This window comes from Perca fluviatilis, chromosome 19, assembly GCF_010015445.1.
Source record: "Perca fluviatilis chromosome 19, GENO_Pfluv_1.0, whole genome shotgun sequence".
In the NCBI taxonomy this organism is placed as follows: domain Eukaryota; kingdom Metazoa; phylum Chordata; class Actinopteri; order Perciformes; family Percidae; genus Perca; species Perca fluviatilis.
In genome coordinates, this window is record NC_053130.1 from 14,573,779 (window position 1) to 14,596,534 (window position 22,756).

At 40.2% G+C, this 22,756-nt stretch overlaps 1 protein-coding gene across 5 annotated transcripts; it reads left to right on the forward strand.

Moving 5' to 3' along the window:
- Positions 1–1,939: 1,939 nt before the first annotated feature.
- On the forward strand, positions 1,940–21,882 carry mgmt (O-6-methylguanine-DNA methyltransferase). 5 transcript variants are annotated; one of them, XM_039784920.1, is made up of 5 exons: positions 1,940–2,026; positions 4,355–4,503; positions 13,341–13,501; positions 17,906–18,045; positions 21,114–21,882. In XM_039784920.1, the coding sequence occupies exons 2-5, from the start codon at positions 4,367–4,369 to the stop codon at positions 21,228–21,230; spliced, it is 555 nt and encodes a 184-aa protein (XP_039640854.1). In that variant the 5' UTR covers positions 1,940–2,026; positions 4,355–4,366; the 3' UTR covers positions 21,231–21,882. The 5 variants fall into 5 exon arrangements, with proteins under 5 accessions (XP_039640854.1, XP_039640851.1, XP_039640852.1 ...); XM_039784917.1 differs by having other exon boundaries at positions 1,947–2,137; XM_039784918.1 differs by having other exon boundaries at positions 1,947–2,137; positions 4,358–4,503.
- Positions 21,883–22,756: the final 874 nt, after the last annotated feature.

Consider the following 22,756-nt stretch of genomic DNA (forward strand, 5'->3'; position numbering starts at 1 on the left):
TATCAACACCTCACACAAACAAAAATAGTGAGGGAAACTGAACAGGAAAAAGAGCTCTTTGAGTCTCAAACAAAAGATATCAGCCCGGCTGCCAACACAGACAGGGCACCACACCTTGGCAATGATGCCGCTCACAATCAAAGGAACAGTCGTCATCAGTACAGCCGTGTTTTTAAAGGATATCTTAAAAAGATTGAAAATATGTGTCATTATGGAAAACAATTGAGGCTGGAACCTTTAGTATATCAGGTTATGTCACTCACACACACTTAAGGCCGTTTATTTAAACACATGGCTAAAGTATTTCCTGTTTTTAAAATAAATTATTTGTACTTATCAGAATGAATGTACATGACTGTACAAACAAAATATTAAATGTGCAAAACAGCTTTGATGTGCCAGCAGTAATTAAAATGAATATACAATAAATATAGGATGACAAAAAACAAAAGTTGTCTTTAAATAATTTTTAATTTGCACATTTGAGAATTTTTTTCTCTCTAAATTAATAAAGCACATGCAAAAACATCCACCCTTACTGCCACATATGATAAATGTCTGGCCACTGAATGCAGCATTAAAATGATTTCAAACAGTATGGCTCAGAAGATCCAGCAGAGGGGGCTGCTTACTGCAATCATATGCTGATTAATTGAGCTTGATTCTCCCCATGCTGGGAACATAAGTTGTCCCACACTGTAGGCTACATGTTGGTATGTGGGTAAAGGTTACAAGGCTTTATCGAAGTCACCTTTTACCACAGGTAGCCCTTCACATCATTTTTGATGAATATTAAGAAAACAGTGATTTTCTGATTATCCCTCATCAAGCCTATATCAAACTAGGTTATGTTCATTTTTATTAATTGTGCATGTTGCTCTCTAATTAGCTAATGAGAGACAAAAAGCAGGTTTAGAGCGGAAAAATGCAAATGACTCTTAGAAAATAGCACAAAAAAGTAAATGGCAAGGCTGAGAATCATCCTTCATTGAAATGTCAGAGATAAATGGCTCAAATGTCACATCAATTAAAACGGGGGACAGTTAGTAGTTCATTAAAGAGAGAGCCATATTGCACCGTCGGGTACCGTTGCCAACCCTTACTATCTGGGGCAGACTGGCAGCGGGTCCAGATGGCACGGAAATCCTCACAGATTTCAAAATGGTCTCTGCAGGGGTGGCGTTTTCTCCCCCGCTCCCACCCTCACCGCTGAGATGGGGTGTGGGCCACAGGCCCATACCGGCCTACACATTCCAAACGGAGGCATGCAGAGAGCTGAAGGCACCACAGAAATAAAAATAAAGCTGCAGAGGACAACAGACACTTTTAAACAATGCATGACTGATGCCACACACTTGGTCATAAGGACTGAAACAAATGCTTCAGTTAAATCCATGACTGCTCCAGGCAACATAAGGCAAATCCCTGTTCTTTAAACTGCAGAAAACTCTTATTAAAGGATTGTGCACTGCCCATATGTTGTTCATAATAACATGCTGACTTTATTAATTGCTAATACATAAGAAGTTATTGGTTGTTGGAATCACATAGGTGTTTTTTTTATCCACAAACATTATATTGGGGACCCTGAAGATCTCACTGTCACTGCAGATACAGAACTGGATAAATGTCTCAGCTATAAGTGGAAAGATAACAGTGTTTGAAATGAATGTTCAAAATGTGCATTATCATTTTTTTTCCTGCTGTAAAAATATCAAGCACATCAAATATCTAAATCACTACCAATACTAGTCTTCGTTGTAGGCTACTAGGGACCCCCTGAAGGACCCCATATCCCAACTAGAGACCTATATTAGACAAGCCTTCTGTGTCTGTCCCTGGCTAGGGGAGGAGCGGGGACTTCATACCGGCCAATTACAGAGCGAGAGCTGACTTTTGCCTCTTGTGATTGGCCGGCTCGACCACGCAGTCTGGAGAAACAGGAAGAGACTTTCTGTCACGTTTGTTTTGCAGAGAGGAAAAGCGGACAGTTGTTGAGATACCGTACGGATGCAAGGGCTTCATCGTAAGCTACGATGCTAATTTACGGTGTTAAAGTCTCTTTAACAAAGCCTGACAAAATCTGCACTTCAAATGGTATCCGTATACTCTCATTCTGTCGGGGGCTTACTTTTGAGTAAGTTCGTTCAACGTTAGGCCTTCAGTTACAATCCTCTACTTATTGTTCATACATTTTAAGTGCACGATTATTATTTAAGGTGTGTTTTAAGTAGTTTGAAGACATTTGCACACTCAAAGTATTGCGCCATCTCCGTGTACATTTCGGCATGAATTCCTTAATTTAATATTGCACAATAAGGACACATGTTGCATCTGCGCGCTTTCTACTCAATTAATCACGCAGGTTTGACCAGGAACTAGTGTAATGAGAAACGAGTCAAATGATTGACGAGCACGAGGATGCTGCCAGTGATTTTTAACAACACAAGCTGCTTATTGTTTGTTGTTCCTCACCGTGAAGAGCTGGGTAAACATCCAAACATTCAAGTAGTCACTTAGACTAGTGTAGTACTGCACCGAAAACGGCACAAAACAAACATGATAGCATTATTTTTAATCAGCGTAGACTATTAGCCAAGGCCATTATTGCCAAAGTCCATTATTCTATCTATGAGTCTATTACCAGCTTGCTAAATGGCAGGCAGTGTGTTCAGCGCTTATCCAAAGTGCACTGTACCATTGTTTGTCTCAGAAATTTCTCGCCTTTATTGTCAGTTCAGGCAAACCCCAGATGAATACAGTGAGAGCTGCAAGAGTAGAACAAGAAAGTTGAAGCAGACGCATTTGTGATCGCATACCATGACAGATGTGTTGGTGGTGTGTGTATGTGAAGGGGGGGGGGGACTAAAAGTCTAAATGATATACTGTAACTGCATGACTACTTTTTATAACCTTTGTTTAATCTAAAATAGGATATATAAATATATCCATTATTAAATTAAAAAGTACAGGCTACATTGAGCAGTGGAGTATTTTTATTTATTAATTGTTTGTTTTTAATTATATATATATATATATATATATATATATATAACACATATATACACATATATACATATATATGTAAAAATGGCCACAATTTCCTAAAGCTCAAGGTAACATCTTCAAATCTATGACGTACTATCATGTATAAAAAAAGAAAAGCCACAATTTCTCACATTTAAGAAGATTGAATTATGAAATGTTTAGTATATATATATATATATATATATATGGAATAAATAAAAGGAGTAATTGATTGATATCAGAATAGTTGCCGGTTACGGTCAATGGGTTATTTGTTTTCATCTCTATTTTTGTTTTGCTTGATGAAGTTACTAGTCTACAGGACTGCATCTAGTGAGTGTTAGAAGTTTAAAGTACATTTTGAAACGTCTCTGGGTACAGCTTCTCAAATTTGAGGATTTGCTACTTTTCTATGTTTTGGTTTTCGGTCTTTTGGTTTTGGACTGTTACAATACATGTGAAAATGACACCTTAGACTCTGGAAAACTGATTGTCATTTTTCACTACAAATCATGATACATTTATAAAATAATCAGCAAAATAATCATAAGTTGCGGCACATCACACAACAAACTGTGTGACTTTAAAAATATGAATGTGGATTACATGTAGGCCTGTTATTAAAAATGAAAAAGAGAGATATTGTATTTGTACCCTTTAGACACTTTTCAGATTAAGGTTCCATGAAGGAAAGGTTTCCTTGGTTGAAACTCTTACAATCAATGTGACCTTTATTTATTATAACCCCATCTCTCAAAAACTCACATATAACATAGTCAATCATCTCTCCTTCCCTCAAAGTAAAAATAAAAAAGGAACTGCTGTCTGGTTATTGCCAGTATCCATCTCAGTCGTCAGAAAAGCTGCACGTTTTTGCTTTTGTTAAGGGCTGGAAACCAGAATCCCATCGGAGTTGCACCCTAAGGAACAAATTTAATGCTAGAAAAACATCCCGACCATCAACCAAAAATGACGGATTGAAAATAATGTCGAGCTATCTTGGGAATCCCCCACCAGACAAGGGAACAGACTGCATTGTTTTTCTCATTTATGTGATATATAGAACAGAAAGAGGGGGGAAAATGGGCGATTTATTGGTTAGATAGGCGTATTCTTTTCCATGCACAAAAGAAATATTGGATAGTAATGTAGGGATCAAGTCACATCATGACATTGTTTGGAGGCTAGGTGTTCAAATATGTAAGTCATCATCCGTTGGTGGCCCGCTAGGTTTTCAATAGATCATTCAATGCAAATGTGTGTGGGAAATTGTGAAAGTTGCCACATGAATATGTCAATGAACGGAGTGTAATTTGTGCTTCCTTAGCAGGGCAGCAAGATGAAGAAGCAGAAGGAGAGCCAGTGCACTCAGAAGACCATCTCATTGCTGAGCCCCCTGGGGACGATCCAAGTCAGTGGATGTGAGAATGGTGTGCACACCATCCAGATCCTAATGGATGTCGCACCTGCTGAAAGGTACTGTACAACAGCCGGGCTGGTGACGTGATAAACAAAGGTGTGAAATTTACAGGCGGACAGAATCCACTCCTGTGATGGAGTGCCACCATTCCTCATTGGAAGCAGGGCATTTTTGTAGATCCCACAAGAAATATCCTAGAGAAAGTTGGGCAAATATGAGCAGGCACTAGAAATATGAGGGGCACTAGAATACAGTTGGGCTTGAAATTAGATTTCTGATGGCATGTGGTTGTGATTCTTCCTGCAGTATATTTGAAATTTCAGAAAAATAACTTGTTTATTACCCACAAGGGAGTTGGTTAGAGCTGATGTCTGTAGGGTCAGCAAAGGCCATGGGGAGCATGGACTGTTCGCTCCTGTTTATTTATGTCCCTCCAAGTTGTATGCAGTAGTTCTGAGTGTCAACCGACACCCAGAAATGTAATATGTGATTGCATTTCATGCCCTACCCATCCCTCAAAATTGTTAGAACGTTGACAGTCTTACTGAAGCGATTGAAACTGATTAAACTCAGCGTTAATAAGTACTTATTCCTTATTTTTACAGGTCCACATCCTACATCTCAGATTAGTTTTGATTAGATTGAAATTAAATATCCATGTATCGCAGATTCACATTTGATAAACTTGAATGGTTTGGGAAATTAAACCATTTTCAAATGCACCCGGATAGGGCGGATAAGTTATCCTTTTGAAAATGTATGTTCAAATTCTAATTTATGGAAACCCATTAATGACCTTGTATATTATACCTCAACATGTGTTTTTTTCTCGACTGTCTGCTATTTCCTAAAATCCCTCAAGCAGTAAAAACATTCCACTTGTTGTTAATGAGTTGAAGTTAGAAAATTAATAATATGGAATTTTGATTATGGAAGATGTCCTGTAACCATGCGCAAGCACCTTTTTCCGTCTCCTTGTGAACAGGGTTTAATATGTGTGTTCAGGTTCAGTAAGAATATGCAAATGAATTTAATGATTCGCATCACTAGATCATTTCTCAGTTTAATATCATTTGCTATGTCGGTCATAAGTGATGCTTCGATCACATCACTGTCTGTATGTTCTAAAAGGTGTGAGCAAGAAATCATTAAACCAAATGTTTAGATTTTATCACGACCAGTTGAGTACGATGTTATTGTCATATGACAGGGGAACTAGAGCCACCTCAGATATATGGAGTAACGAAATGTAAACAGGCATTAAAGGAGGCGAGATAAAGTGACAAAATAAAGGCTTATCTTTGCAACCGGCTTTACATGTAGATCTCACAAAAGCCCGCCTGTAGCAGTAATAGTTCAAATCAGCCATTTCCATTGATTTATTTATGACATACTAAACAAGGCTCTTTCCAGCTTTGGATGTGGTGTGGCACAGGCTTAGGAAGTCAGTGTGATAAATGATCTCTAAGAGTATATTTTGGATAAGGGAAATAGATAACATCTATGCATAACGTAAAGGGAGACCTACAGTAGTATATTTGTGAGCAAGTCAAAGCTTTGCAGGCTTATACGTCTGTTTGGCTTCTATGTTTTTTTTTCTCAGAATTCACTATTGGTTGGTGTTGAACAGCTGGTGCAGCAACAAAAGCATTTGTGGCATTGATAGATAGTTATTGATAAATGCCATTATAGCTACATAAACGCCCTTGAAGTATTGCTTACACACCATGACCGTCAGCTCTTTCTAATAGAAACGTCTCAAGCCCCTTTTGCTTCCTAACTGATCTTAGGAACATTTCCTAAAATCAACCTCCTCTGCCAGTCTAACGACAGCCCTGAAGGCACCATCAGATGAACAAATTCATTACATCTCAACAACCCCTGTTGGGGCCCTACGCACCAGCCTCCCTGTTAACCAGCTTTTCCCCCCTTTAGTTTTTAGCATGGCGTTCACAGCGTTCACAGAAAAATGATACACATTTTGTTTACAGGAGATTACTATTATCTGAAATATGATGCTTCTTGCCTCTTTCACACAGAGCACAGACACATAATACAGAGGAAATCATAGAGTACTTTTTTATTAGGGTGAAAAATGAAAAAAGGGCTGGACTCCTGCCCCGAGACATTTTGTGAGCATATTATTTTACAATGCTTTGATCAATTTGTCTGTCAAGCTGGCTGAGATGTGGGGGAGCAGGAAAAAAGCAATTTAGCTTGTGAGGTCCTCAATAGAAATGTACTACAGGAGCCTGTGTATGACATGTTGCATTAGAACCTGAGTAGCCTTTATTGCCTGATAATGTCGCAAGGCAATGCTGATATCAATCACCCTTTAACAGCCAGTATGATGTGTTTTTATGAAAAGAAAAAAAAAAATGCATGAAGCATTTCTTGGAAAATAATTGATTTAATTCTGAGCTGAGGGATTTCTACTTTTAACAACATAAAAATAATGTGTTGGAAAAAAACAGCACAAAATGTGCTAGAAGCTAAAAATTGTTAAGAACAAGCTCTTTGCATATGCTCCTATAGAAAATTGTAATTAATTTTACACGGATAAACATTCTCATCCTCAGTCTCATTTGCATATAGATATAAACAATATATTTGTGCATCTGAATTCCCAGCACACTTGAATCACGTGGTCTGCCTAAAATCCTAAGTGGCTAAACCAAAAATTATCATTATATTTCCCAGGCCATAAATCCGCCTTTTTTTTCTCTGACACAAAGCCTTATAAATCTGTGTCTGATTTTTCACGTTGCACATTGTTTTTAGTTAATGATTTTCATCTGTTTGTTGTTGCTGTGATAGTGGGGAAATGTACCATATGCTCCAGCAAAAGACAAATGATTAGCAAATGAAATTCTGGACAGCTGTCTGACTGAAAGCGTTTGGTTGATAGCATTCTGCTACCATAATTAGCTTAAGCTTTGGGTTAATTAACTTTCTACCTGGATATGCATAATAATAGCATTCTGCAGAAAGCCAAGGAGCTTCCAGTATATCAGCAGCAAAGGCTGGCTTTTTATTTTGTATTTCGGCTGCATATTTCAATTTCAAGAGGCGATTTAGCTCGGGAGCATCGTCAAATATTGTAGATTTTACTCCCCTAGCCAGATAATTCTGAAACAATAGGGGTGTATTATGTGGCAGAAATGCCATTTCTGAATGTAATTAAAGTGGATGAAAGCAATCACCAATTTTTAAATGCTTTTGTCTAGCATGAGGCCTACTTGTAAAAAAAAATACCCATCAAGAGGAGAAAAGAGGCAAGAGAACCCCCAAGTCCTTATATAAGAGGCCTTTGAGACTGAAGTGAAGTACAACAGTAATTAGTCTTTTGTATGAATTTTGCCGGCCATGCTCATGATTAGTTAAGCATATGAGAGGACTGCAGGACTGCATTGGTCTTAAGGAGGAGGGTGTTAAAGTCTATTTATCACCAGTTATCCTCACAGCTTTCCATTATCACTGACAACACTGGATGGGGCCTGAGAACAGCCTAATTGTTCTGAGGTGGAGTGTTTTTGTGTCACCCCAGTCACATTGGCATTCATAAGCAGCCAGACATTTTCCATCTATCTAGCACTAATACCCAAGCTGTCACAACAGCTTTTACACACTACCAACGATAGTGTGAAATATCTGAGGTGATGCATTTATCGTTTTTCTCACACTCATGTAGTGTTGTGAATCAATGTCCTGGTTCACACTGAATAGCAGTATGGTAAATGTGCTCCCTGTTTGGGGCCTGTTTACATGATGTGCTCACACACCGGGAACCATATCAACAACTTGTTTCCCCCCCCCCCCACTATAATATCTCTCTTCCCTCTCCATCTCTGTTTATTTCTCTTTCTCTCTTTTATATTAGTCTAACACATGCATACTTTATTATTTCCCCTTTATATATAATATATATATATATATATATATATATATATATATATATATATATATATGTGTGTATGTATATGTGTATATATATGGACACAATGGTGTGCTAAATAAACTGCTTACATTTGTAACTAAAATGCATTGTCATACAATCTGTGATCTGCTGAGATATTGAATGAAATCATCAATAAAGCAGGGGGGAGACTTTTTGACATAGTCCCTTTAGAAATAGTATGAATAATTCATTGTGTAATGATATTCAGATGATTTTTGTTCTATTTTTTACTGCGACCTTAGAATATTGTTTTGCATGTTGTGAAGTCTAGTACTCAGCTGCGTATTCATTAAGGTGCTGCTCCCAATGGCCCTTGGACCCATCTGTGCTCTATGTTTATGCCTCCATCTCTCGGGACCGTCCCAATCAGGCTGCATGTGCCATTTCCTGTGTAAACCAACACCTGTGTAACTCACTACCTGTAAACCGCCACACGCAGACGAGACACTGACATTCACTCAGATGAAAATCTGCAAATGTTGTGGTTTCTAAAGCAGAACCTCCAGGGTGTGGACAGGAGGCGAGCGAGAGTTACCCTTCACTGTGGAGATGCAGCTAAAAGCAGCTCCTGCAGTTTTTTTTCCTCTGTTTTTCCCTGCTGTCGACCGGGAAGTTTTTTTCCGGCACGAGGGTTGTGCTAGTTTGTTTTAGAACTTGATTGGATTCTATATCTGCAACATGCAGAAGTGTACAGTGTGTGACATACTGAGGCAATATGCAGAGAGATGATTCCGCTCTGACATCTTGGAGTGGAGTACGAGTCAATTATGCCCAAGTGTTGTTCTTGCTTATCTTCCTGCGGCACCAAACAAGGATTTAGTCAAGGATTTAGGGGTGAGGGGGCGGTGGTGGGGATCATGGTAAGCGGTTCACAACAAAACACTCAAAACTCCTGGGAGCGGGCACTGATTTAAAAATAAATTACAGAAGACGAAGCGCTAACACTCAAGGGCCCTCAGCAGTGCTGGCGTACACAGGTGAAGATTAGCCTCCTCGCTAATCAGAGGAACAAGGCAGTAATTTGCTCTGAACACAGACAGTAATTAGGACTTGGTGACACTGGATTCCCATAATGCCTTTGTGCTTGACGTGGTCAAATTTTGACAGAGGCTATCCATGCAGGGTCACTGTCCCTCCAGTCTCTCGGCCCTCTTCAGTTGAGGCTCTAAAAGGTCCCTGCAGTTACAGGGGATCCCTAATGTACTTTATGCCTCCCTCACTGGCTCCTTACCATTCGGGTAATTGGAATCTCTTAGTATGGCACTTGAGAATAGAGGCTAAAAACACTATTTGAAACTGCTCAGTAGTCTGTTGTAGATAAACATTGCTGTGTAGGGGTGTGGATACACTACATAATGGAGAAAGAGTTAAGGCTCTGGTAATACATGCCTTCACTGACTCCTGTGGCTAGCCAGTTGGGAGAAGACCTAATTGTTGTGTGCTTTGTTGCCTACTCTGCAGTATTTTACCACCACCTTTATGTATTGGATGGAGTGTTGCAGCCTCTTTGGTGGTCATTTGCTAATAAGAGTTGTTGGATATCTAGAGAGCAGTCTATTCAGCCGAGTTGTTTTTATTTTGAAACAGTGATGCACAAAACGTGCGCCCCAGAACAGAATAGGAAGCATTCCTTACAGCTTACCACTCCAAAAGCTCTCGACTTTAGTGCTGCAGTAGCTAGATAGGCATCTGAATGATCTTCAAATGGTTGAACGAGCTGCATTGAGCAAGTGGCTTACAATTGTATCACAGCCTTTGGCTCAGAGACCATCAGGATCTTGACATTCATAGAGACATGCTGTATTTTTTTCCCTTTTTAGACAGTCATTTTAGGCTTTTTTCATGCTCTCTTGAGTCTTTGACGTCTCTGAGTTAAGTATCTGCAGCTATAAGGCTGAGGAAAATATTGGACTGCTTTTGGCCTTTTCTATTTCATCCTCTGACCCGCCATGTTACCCATGATCGGTGAAGGAGAACTCTGGCAGGCTGTGTCAAAAGTGACAGCCGATCGAGTCAGGATGAGCTCCATCACGCTTCACAGGATGGAGGCATGAGTTCTGAGTTTTTCCCCTTTTTGTGCAATATACCATTACACCCTTCGCCAGATTCCTTTCAATTAGATCCTGTGGTTAACCTGTTTCATTCATACGTCTACAGCTGATAGAAAAAGTCTTACTGAAGTCTTGTGCAACTTGAGATACGAAAATATGCCAAAGGACAATTGACAAATTTGATGTCAGCTATTTTTTTTTTGTTCCTTTGTCTCTTTTGATTGTTTCCTCCAAGATGAATGAAATAACCTCCAACATTATATAAATGCTCAATTCATTCTTTATATTAGAGTTGGAAAATAGGTAGAACTCCAAATGACTTCCACTTTACGCAGCAATGATTTATGGTAATTGGAAATTGATTGTGACAGGAGCACAATATTAGAAATTTTCTCAAATCACAATCTTCTACCAAGGGAAATATTCTTTTTAGTGCAGCAGATCCTGGCTAGTTTGGAATTAGTTTCTTATTTCCTTACCTGCTGTGATGAAATAGTAAACGCCTGAAGGACATTGGAAAACAATATGATTTTAAATAGTCAAAAGATAATAAATAACAATTTTGCTTTAACCAAATATGAATTGTTTATTCAAACTTAAACACACTTGTTTTAACACAGTTATTGAAATACTGTTTATAATCACTGCTAATTTACATTTTTTGATTTTATAGATGGGGTGACAGTTCCATTAAGACAATATAAAGATTGCTCCTGCTTTGAGAGTTTCCTTGTAATAAGCCCAACATTTATCACACATCTCTAATCTCTCATTTGAAAGGCAGCGTTTCTAATGTGCCAGTCTGGACACTAAACATCGTATGATGCTGCTTGATTTGTAATTCATTGAAGCGACTGGAAATGTTGCCAGTGCAGGAGCTACATCTCCACTGCCCACATGCTCTTTAAATACAATCCCCCATTGCACCTCGAGGTGACAGACTTCAGCTCGACTGATGTTGTTCCACTTTTATTTATTTATTTTGGTGTTGTTTACCAGCCATAACATGTACTGCATTGCATTAACTTTTACTACTGTCAATGTTGTATCACTCAAGACACCTTTGAAGCCAGAACATCTATAACGGAGGGCTGAGGGGAGAAGAAAATTAGCCACGGTGACAAGTCTGAAGTGTGAGTTGGAGGTCAAAGGTGCCAAGCCTTAAGCAAAGGTGCTCTAGCCTTTGTCCGCTAGATTGTAAGGGCCTGCGGGTCCAACAGGAACATTTCCACACACAATATCCCCGAGCTGTCAGTGTGCAGCGGCTGGAACATCCTCTCAGAGAGAAAGAGGGGGGGGGGGGGGGGGGGAGGGGGGGGGGGGGGGGGGGGGAAGAGGTGGAGGGAGGGGGGTGGGGTTGTAGAGAGGGAACAGTGGCCTGAAGATCCTTGCAGAGAGAAAGAGAGGTGGGGGGAGGGGGGTGGGTGTGTGTCTGGGGGTGTAGGTGGTGGGGAGCCAAAAGAGCCAGAGTGGGAGGATAGAGAAATAGAGAGGGGGGAAATGAGGAGGGAGAGCTGGGGGGAGGAAGGGGAGGGAGGGATAGAAAGGAGAGACAATGACAAGTAGGGGCTGGCTGGGCACTCACCCATGCCGACAGAGATTGCCATGAGCCATGGCCATTGTTTGAGCGGGTCTCAGCACAGGACCCGCCGGTGGGTTTCTGAGTTTTCACCACTCAACTATAAACTGCTGTGTGGTTTATTTAGAAATGAGAGTATTTACACCTTTTACTGTATTTACACCCACTGTTAAATGGCACCCAGGAGATTTTCATCACACAGCCACAAACTAGCAGGCAGAGCTGTTCCCTGAAAACTGACCTTCTCAGTCATAACACTCCAGTAAACCTCAGCGTCACATGTCCAATATAAAATGTTGCTCAAACTGTGACCTGCAGAAGTGTAAAAACACTTTAGGGCCGCGTTGTTACAGCGGGCAGGAGAGAGACGGTCTGTGTGTTTAACAAAGTAAATGTCTATTATTAATACCATACAGGATAAGCCAATTTTGAAAAAGGGGCACTTAAATGGTGATATTATTTATTTATAAGTCCTGTACACCAGTTAATGGAATTGGCGGCCTGCTTTAGATCCACAACACAGCTTGAGGTCCACTTTGCAGTAATGCACATGCTAAGAGAGGACCTTCCCAGTAGGGTCTTTAAGTGTCAAATATGGGTCAGTCTGCTTGCATTGACCTGGGGGGTGGTCAGCAGCGGAGAGAAATTCAGCTGTTAAGTGATGCCAACTCAACCATCGGCAAATTCCTCCAAGCATCTACTCATGCTAAGATGCACGTCCAAGTGTAGTGCTTTGCTGGCCAGCACCACTCTGGCCAAAAAATCCATTTATTCTTGTCATGAACTATAAACTAGACCCAAGCAGAGTTGAAACTGTTGTTAACGCTGTGCTCTTAACTTTTTTCCGTAACAGCTGCAAGACTCTTGAAAACTGTCTTTTTTTTCGAAACTGGTTCTGCTTCCTTTAAGTTGTTTGAAATAAACTGTTAGCGCTGTTCCTTATGACCCGACAATGTTTTCTTTCATACTCTATCATGCTGCACTTCATATGAATATATATCTACTGTTAGAAATGCCTGGATTACTGTCTTTATATTTTCTATAGCTTCTTTCTGGCTTTCACAGCTCTGATATTTGTCACAGCCCAGTGACAGGAGCAACGCCGAAATGCAGAACTTTTAAACACGTCTTGAAGAACAATTTTAGTTTTACTCAGCAAATGATGCCATCTTGCATCTGTGTCACTCTTGGCATGTTACTACACTCTTGTGACATATTTTAGCACTATTCAACCAAGAATTGGGTATTATGATTGCTCCTCTGATCCCCACCTTAACTCCCCATCCTGCCTTATATCCCTCACAGGAGCAGCGAGGCCCCCCTGAGCTGTGTGGTCAACTATAGCCCGGCAGAAACGAGCCCCGAGTTGCGGCGCTGCGTTGAATGGCTCCAGGCGTACTTCAGTGAGCCGCAGACCACTGGGAGTCTCCCGCTCCCTGCCTTTCACCACCCCGCCCTGCAAGGAGGTCTGTCATGGATAAATATTTGCAGAGCCATGACTGGGATCAGGCTTTCACTCTTAATTGTCAGTTACATCACTTACACTCACTGGCTCACTGTGTTATAATGAAGTATTTTATGGCTGAGAGAGAGAGAGAGAGCGAGAGCAGGGGAAAAGCGAGTGAGTGGGTGAGCAAAAGGAGAGAGAACAGAACACAGAGCTGTAACTTGGTTCAGTAATCTGTGGCAGCTCTTACCACGCGTGTTAGTCTTGGCAAGCTTTTCCATGATTCTTGGCACATTCTTTGAAACTGATCGAATTCCACTCTTGACATTTTCAGACAGGAAGCGTTTTTTTTTTTTTTTCAATGACAACATGTGAATGGTGGTAAAGTTTGAATGAGCTTATTGTTGGCTTGACCAGTCACCTAGGGCGAGTAAAATGAAAGCACCACAAAAAACGGACAATTAGTGTCCTTTCAACTGGTAGTTGCGACTGTCGAGTGAATGATTGAGGGAGCTCAGGAAAAAAATGAGGAATTAATTATCCCTGGCGCTTTTGTTTTCAAGGAAACAAACGGTACTTGCAGCCTGACAACTCACTTTTGAAATCATAAATGTATTGCGCTTGTGCCATTTTCAAAACAATTACAGGCTATTTCTTTGTCACACTCAGATGCTCATTGCATTTTAACTTAAAGGTTTTCAGAAGCGCTCATTTAAACCCAGAAGCACACCTACACAGGAAGAAAAATAACTCTAATATATGCATTTAACAATTGTGCCTCTCTTCCCCTGCAATCAGGCCTTAGTTGCTCTCTAATTTCATGCAGATCTGCATTGCTTGAGTGATGGCATTTTCAATGAGCAGGTACTCCATTGAGACCCTGTATACAGCTATGAGTCCCACGCTCCCGCAAAGGCAATGCAGAAATACATCAGGACCAATTACGATATCAACTTTCAGTGTGATTCCCTTCGCCACCAAGTGCTTGTGTACCAGCCCCAGGCTCTTTCAAATCGCATCTCATCTGAAGTCTTTGGGGTTTTAATTAAATTTCAGGATAGATGGAATTCTTCATTAGTACCTGATCTGAATAGGTGATTGTGCTGTGTTCCACCTCTCTCCCTCGCCTGTTGTTTTGGGGCTCAGTAAATACAGGGTTTAGGCTTGGATTGCTCTCAGTAGTCAGAACCATAGGCCATGCCAGTATAAAAATGTTAAATGTGTGCATCAAGAGTATTTGTCTTTTGAGGGAGGAAAATAGAAGTTTTTTTTTGCTTGTCGATTCACAAATATTAAGGATTCGTTTTTGCCTTACTGCTGTACAAATTCCTACTCGATCTAGTCATGCAGCCGCTGCCTGCCTGGGAAAGAAATACAAGTTTAATCAGGTCATTACAATCTGTGACAACCAACTTTTGTTTGCTCAGTTATCTTGTGGGAGAACCTGAACGCGACACTGCTCTCGCAGCACTTGTCATGTAATATTGAGTTTCGACCTTCCCTTGAAGTGTTGCCATGTTTATTTACACATTTCTGACAAAACAAGCCACTTTTCATATTAGCTGTCATGATATACCTGAGCAACAAAGGTGACATGAAAGGAGATGCGAGGTGCAGTTTTCTATGCTGTCTGACTGATTGTCATGTGCAACATCACACGCAAGTTTGGTCGTCAGAGGTAGAGGGATGGCGAGCGCGTGCATGTGTCGTGCTCAGTGAGCTTGCATATGTTTGTGTGTGCGTGCACTTGCATTGGCCCCCCTCAGAAAAACACAGACACCATCATGGGTTCTTAAAGCGATGCATATTCTTATCTCATTAATTATACATCCATATGTAACAGACGAGAGGATCTTAGTCTCGGTAAGCGGCACCGGGAATATGCAGGGAGGGGGCCAGGCAAAGGGGGGAAGGGCGCTCTTCAAAGCCCAAATGACTGTGTTCCTGCAGGAGGCTGAACCTCCCCCTGTGCACAGCACAGGGCGAGATGAGACACTCACCAGGGCTCGCCCCTGTGATGTGGAGAGGAATTAGGGAAATGAACGTTTTCAGAATATCGAATAATCAGAGAATCATCAGCACCCCGTCAGCCTTCAAAAGTAGGGATCCCTCAAGACTCAAGAGACACTTTGACTGGGAGTCAAAGTCTTCCCTCCCATTAGACACAAAGGATAATGAGGTAGCCGCATTTCCACTATTGTCTCTTTTTGTCACAACCATGTATGAGGTGACTGTCAGCTAGAAGTCATCGCCCCAAATCTATCATTAGCTGGGCTAATGGAATTCCATTTATTATTATTGTTTTTTCTTCTTTCAAATTGCTCTCATATACAAAATTATGAGCAAATCAATCATTTATGTCAATACCTTCATAATCACTAGATCTGTTCGATTTTACTCTGGGTCAATCTGTCTCTGCCTCTGCAGAGGCCCTATCACCTGGCCTCATTGTAGGTAATGACCTGTGACATAATTATGGGATGTCTGTAAACATGTAAGTGGTTCCTCTCAACTTTTATTTAAACAATTGACATCACTGCACCCCGATCTAAAGAGGGTCCTGACCCCAGACACACCGTATTAGGCTCTTTATGAAGTATGGGGCTAGGGGACTGCTCTCCAAATCATTGCTGGTCACCTTGAGTGACCCGCATGAAGTCTCTGTCACTAACACTGATGAGGGCAAAGTTCTTTAACCTCTGTACCGGCAGATAAAAGCGCAGAGACTTGTTTTTGTCCAGAACTGTTGGAGATGTGAAACCCTTCCAGGAGAAACAGCCGCTCAGGATTTATAAAAGGTGTAAACAGCCCCGTAGCTTGTTGCTCGGTCTGCTTGTAGGCGACAGTGCTCAGCAGCGTCTGGTGGTGTGACACTGACTTTGGTTGTTTGTCAATAACGTTTGCATCAACAGGGATTTGTCATAGCCATAGTTTGGGCAAGTTCTCATCTACCCACCAGTGACAAAGCGATATCAATATGTACCACGCACATCATGTGGCCAAATCCACGCTTTATGAGGGAGAATAATGCATAAAAGAAATTTCAGGGCTGTATCTTATCTCCTCATAACATTAAGTCTGTCTGCGTAAGAGCCCGTCATCTCGTTGACAGCGTGATTATTACCTGAAAAATTATTAAACAGTACCTACGGGCCTTGTTCAAGACAAAGAACTCACATGGGTGCGCATCAATCAAATATATCCCCTTTAGGTTTTACACTTATTCCCCCCAGTTTAGGCAAATTGCCTTGTTCGCATGGCTTTGTGTAGCGGAGAGTGACTATAAGGTAGCAAGGGAGCCTGGGGAGCAAAGGATGTTCACTCTGTAGAAGAGAGACAGGGGTGTGACATGTTTTCACACAATGCCAATTTAGAGGGATTTCTCATAGATCACTTGTCATGTGCTCTCTTAGACCATATAAATGAGAGAGAATGGGAGATCACTAATTGAATTTTTATGACTGAGTACATGTATGTACTAGAAGAATTTCACCCCCTCTTGATAACGAGACTATTGTTCCCATCGTGTTCTCTTCGCAAAAAAAAAAAAAAGTGTGGTTCGCTTGCTACACACACTCACTGCATCAATGTCTTAAGGTTTTGAGATGCTTCAAAAAAACTTTCCCTTTTTCGTTAGCAATCAGAGCTAGACAAACATGCCTCTCAGTCACTGCCTGGTAATCCAGAAAAAAAAAGATATTGCAACTGCTAAATTGCTAATGAAATCAAAGCCGTTAATGTGGTCGGTTAAGCTGCGGATGATTTGAAGAATTCCGCCATTTAAGTGAAGATGATATAATGAATCTACTCTGAATAGAAAGCAATTAAAAGGACAAATTGGTCTGATTAACCTCAAAGTCATCCCACTGCCACAAATGGTGTGTAACATTCAAATTATTATTATTAAAAATCTAGAGCAGATTTGCAGTCTTTTTGGCCTCTCTTAATCCTTTTAAATGAAGGAGCGAACTTTTTTAATTTTAGCTTTGACCTTTCAAAGCATAACCTAGATTTTTCTGCCATAGAAATCACTTTCTCACATCATCCTCTGTAGCATGTTAATACTAGTTCTAAGGTCAAGTTGAGGGACTTCTATGTATTTAGTTGTTTAATGAGTATAGTACAGAAAAAAGAGGGAGTCCTACAGAGCAAGAATTGGACCTCAAACATGTGGTTGGACATGATGAAAAAAAACGATTCAGTGGATCAAAATGTACTGATGTTTCAAACTTTTGATTTAAATTCAAAACACCAGTTTATTTCAAAGGAGTAAAATCAACGTTGTACTAAAATGTCTTGTTGTCATCAGCCTCTCAGGCAGCTGTCTGATTAAATGAGGAACTCTCTCTTCCTCTGTTCTCTCCCTCTGTCTCTCGCTCTTCCTCCCTCGCTCTTCCTCTCTGTCCTCTGCTTTGTGGCAAAGACGCATTCACCAGCCGCGTGTTGCAGATACTTCTGAGGGATGTGAAGTTTGGAGAGACGGTCTCATACAAACGCCTCGCTGAGATGGCGGGAAACCCCAGAGCGGCGCGGGCGGTGGGAGGGGCCATGAGGAAGAACCCGGTGAGTGTGGATGACATTGATTGACGTGCTTCTCTCTTAGTTACTTTATTTAGTCAGATAGGGCAACTAATCATTTTTAATAGATTATTATTAGATTTTAATGAGATTTTAGTGCATCTGAACCTGCATGTTGCATGTGGACTAACAGTTATGCTGCCTATAGGCAAAAGTTAATTAGTCATTTTTTTAAGGGTAGTAAATAAAGAAGTAGCACTGGAGACACCATGACATTACTTACAGTATTAAAGATAGAGCTGCAACGATTAGTTGATTAATCGATTAGTCGATTGACAGAAAATTAATCTGTCACTATTTTAATAATCTAGTAAGGGTTTGTGTCACTTTTCTAATCAAAAACTCCTATCATTCTCTGGTTACAGCTTCTTAAATGTTTTATATCTTTGTTAACAGAATGTCTCTTGGTTTTGAACTGTTGGCCATAAAAAACGAGACAGAGAAATTGTCAGTTATTTTTCAGTGTTTTCTGATGTATTATAGAACTAGTGATTAATCAAGAATTGAATCAGCAGATTAATCGATAATGCAAAAATCATCTGTCACCTGATTAAATATTCTTAAATGTAATTTGGATTATGTGAAATAACCACACACGAGTTGCAATAGATTTAAATGTTTTACATCAAATCATTTTATGCTGTAATTGCACATAAACAGGTTAAATGAATGAATGAAATGGTGAATGAATTAACAAGTAAACAAATACAGAAACAAATGAATAAATAGATGTATGTAATGTATTCTGTGGGTACATTTAAACATGCTGTATATGCTCAAATAATCAAACATTGAAAATATATAAAAAGTGATAAAATATATATTTGATCTGATGTCCTGATGATCTGTTTGTTTTTTTTCAATTTCTTGAAGAGCACTCCCTACTCCCTGTGTACTCCACTTGAGTTTTCCAATAAAAGAAGTAAAAAGAAATCTTCGTGATGCAGGATATGTAATCTAAACTGTAGGTGTGTTCGAAAATTTGTGCAAAGGCGAAATAAACGCCTCCCTCTGAGAGCTGCGGCGAAGTAGAAGTCTACCTACAGCACCATTTTAAGCCCACACCTTTTGTTCCTGTTCTCTCAAGTCTTTACTGTAGATGTACGCTGCAAATCTCCGATTCTTGTAGGAAACCTGGGCCCGCATCATTTCGCCCATGAATCCACTATGTACAAAATGGAGGGCTAGAGGGCAAGTGGTGTGTCTTCTTTTGATCAAACCCTTTGATCAAAGCCCGTTTAGCTCTGCCCATGTAGTGCTGTGGGCACCACCGGTGTGCTCTGTGAGGCAGAGAACACTTCTTGTACAGAAATGCAGCCAGTGATATGCTCTCCCTCATATGTGCAGTGAAAGCTAGTGTAGATCCTCATCTTAGTGCTGCGATTTTTGCGACAATGTTTTTGTTATTAAGGTAGGAAGAATACTCACTTATGATAATAATAATTATTATTATTATGATAATAAAAATGTAATTTCAAACACAAACATAAATGCAAATAAACTACAAAAAATAGCGTTTACATGTTTTTTATACACAAGTTTCTTTATATTTTACGTTAGCCAATGACATTGCTTTTGGATGGCTGCATAATACCTCAGTCTCATGTTTTACAGACATTTTCTTCCTTTCGTCAGGGAGGCTGGAAGCCTGAGCCCTCAGCTCCTGATACAGATCCAGAGTCAGATTGTCAGTGTCAATTACTTGTCAGTAGCGCTGCTCCACTCAGGCTTCAACTGTGAAAAGCTCAGTGTGCTCAATCGATCCTCGCCTCTCTGTGGCACTTCTTCTTCACCAGGATTTGAGTATTGATAAGCCTGGCGTAGTGCTCTTTTCCCCCCAAGTGAAGAGGCAGATCCGTAGGCCTTGAGGGTACCCTGCTCTCCCTCCAAACCCGGGGAACAGTATTGATTCGAATACTCGAGCAGTATTTCTCTGTCTGCAAGGTTAATCTGGGGCTCGGAAAGTTTTATTGCTGTTGATATGGGAGCGGGTTTAATGATGGATTTGAACTGAAACACACTGCATGTCCAACTTTTATGTGAAAGGAGGTGCAGCCATTGAGTCAGGATAACTTGGTTAAATTGGAAGAATATAGTCACAATGCAGCAGTAGTTGGGATGTTTTTGTATTTAGTAAAAGAGAAGAAATATTAGGGCAACATTAAGAATATTTTAAAAGCAATAATGTCTGTGATTTAGTCTAACCATTGCTGCTCTTCGTCTTCTGAATTCACAATGATCGAAGTGTTTTAGGCTTGCTTGTTTAATCTTTCTCCAGCCATTTAGTTTACAAAGAACTTGGGACCCCCCCTGGCAGTCGTCTGCAACAAGAGTAAACGCTCCACCGACTTCCTCTTTTTAATGATCACAGGGTTATCAGATCTTAATGTTGACACCCTCTCGATTGAATATTCATCCTGCTGGTGTTTTTGCCCATTAATTTTTGATTGCTTCTTTGCTTTACACTATTAAAGAGTAAAAAACATTTATACCCAAAGACTGAGCCATCACCCTGAATGTGGATTTGTGCAGGATCAAACCAGACACTTGTGGTGTGGCACTTTGTTTTCATGCAGTGCGTGAACATAAAAAGCAAAAAAGAGTGTAGATTGATATTTCCTGCACGTTGGTTACTTTTAAGTCACACCGTTTATGTGGTAAATCAGATTCTTTCATACATAATACATATCTACTATCTACACCTCCAACTGTTGTGTTGATGTGACAATAAACATCAACCTGAGAATAACAAAGCAGTAAAGCTCCGATCTGTATTTCTGTTTTATTTTTAAATATTAGTTTTGTACCAACACATCATACTTTTGTGGTAACAGTACTGATCCTTCATGGAATTTCAATTTTTTAAGTTTAAAACTTGTATACTAAAAAAAAATTTTGCAACCTCCTTTCTGAATTTATATAAGAGAAAGTAGAAGCAACACTTAAAAGTGTCTTTGTTTGCATGTAAAAAACGATCGTGCCTACCATTTGCGGAACTTCAACATGTTTTTTTCCTCAGCGTTGAATTGTCTCTCTCTGTCTGTCTGTGCCAGGTTCCTCTCCTCATCCCCTGCCACCGAGTCATTTCTAGCAGTGGACAGAGTGGGCCGTACATGAGCGGCAAGGGCGACCATCTCAAACAATGGCTGCTCACCCATGAGAGGCAGTGAAGGCAAGGCTTAAGCATGACAGAGGCCAACTGTCCTCCATTCAGTAAATAGTCACACACACAAGGCCGGGATTTCTTTTTAAGAACACAAAACAGGGCCATAAAGTTTAGCGTTCTTGGCACACTCTGTGGAACAACTTGAGCTGCTTGTAGATATTCAGTATATTCTCCTTTTTTAAAATCTAAGAATAGAGATGCTGCATAGTTAATGTGATACAGAGTTGTTGCCGAATTAGAATGTACAAAAATAACTTAAACAGAGAACAGTAGGAATTACAAACATAATTCTCCCGTGGGTCTTCATTGCGTTTGCCAGATAGTGCTGGAATGGTTTTTCTAAAGAATTATTATTCCCTTAAAAATATGTCTCTTGCATTGTTGTTGTTGTTGTTTTTTTTCCTAAGCAGAATTAGTCTTTGTACCTCTCGTTGGTTTTTTAATTTCCTGCCAAGTGAATGCTTTGTTCAACATCCAATGATAAAGGCTCTGAATTGTACTGCTACAAAGCTTTGTAGTGAAGCATTTGTTTTGTCTTCATTTAGATCTCATTGTTTGCTCTCGCCTTATAATCCACCTAGAGTGGAGATGTCTTATGCATTATATACTGTACTTTTGTTACCTTAGACATGTTTAAATAAATACATCTCAAAATGACAAAACCTGCCTTTTCATCATTTTAATTGTATTTAATTTAAAAATTGATTTCATGTAGCATTCACTCAGTTCAGCTCATAATTAATTATGCTATATGTCTTCTCTCCTCGCTGCAGCTCTGGATGTCAGAGCTCCTTTTTTATATCTGAGTAGTGTTTTCCATTAGAGGGCAGTACAGAACGGGAAACAGAAATCAACATTTCAACCTTGAATTCATCCTGCACATTTAATCTGTAACTTAAATGTTTATATGTTATTTTATTTTCATCACAACACAGTTTAATCCCTTTGGGATAAATTATTCTCTCTTAAAAAGACCATATGGAGAGGGCAGCAGTGGTGCAGTGTGTTTAGAAATAGCAGTTGCTTTATTTGAATATGTCCTGTACTTTTATTTTCTATATTTACTTACAATGATCTGTTGTAACATTGACAGTTTTGTCTTTTTTTTCCTAAGTTCTTGATTTTCCTAACAGTCTAGTGTAGCCCCAGAGTGACCCTTTCTTGCCTATACAGTAGTTATTCCTCTTCTGTTCAGCCCAGGTAGCCTAATAATCCACCCTGCAAAAAATAACCCCGGCTCTAACCTTTGCAGAACCAATTCAAGTGGCCTGCTTGCTGAATACATTTGAACTTTGCTGCATTTTTGAATTTCTTATCCGATCAGCTCCGTTTGGCTGTCTTGCCGTGCTGCTGGACTCACTTACTCTGCCGTTGGTGCACCATCGCAGCGTAGATGTTGAGGCTGCAGACAGGCAGATGAAGAATGAGACTCAGTCTGTGGTTTCACAGAGGGCTAATGATGCCTGTGGTGACTACAGGCTACAGTCAGCCCCCTAACGAAGGGAGCTGTGACACAGCCACAAGGGGTCC

Excerpts from the sequence above, each read along its gene's own strand:
- mgmt (XM_039784916.1), top strand. Across the intron at positions 4,504-13,340 it reads GATGTCGCACCTGCTGAAAG|GAGCAGCGAGGCCCCCCTGA; the intron begins GTACTGTACAAC and ends TATCCCTCACAG. Across the intron at positions 18,046-21,113 it reads GGGCCATGAGGAAGAACCCG|GTTCCTCTCCTCATCCCCTG; the intron begins GTGAGTGTGGAT and ends TGTCTGTGCCAG.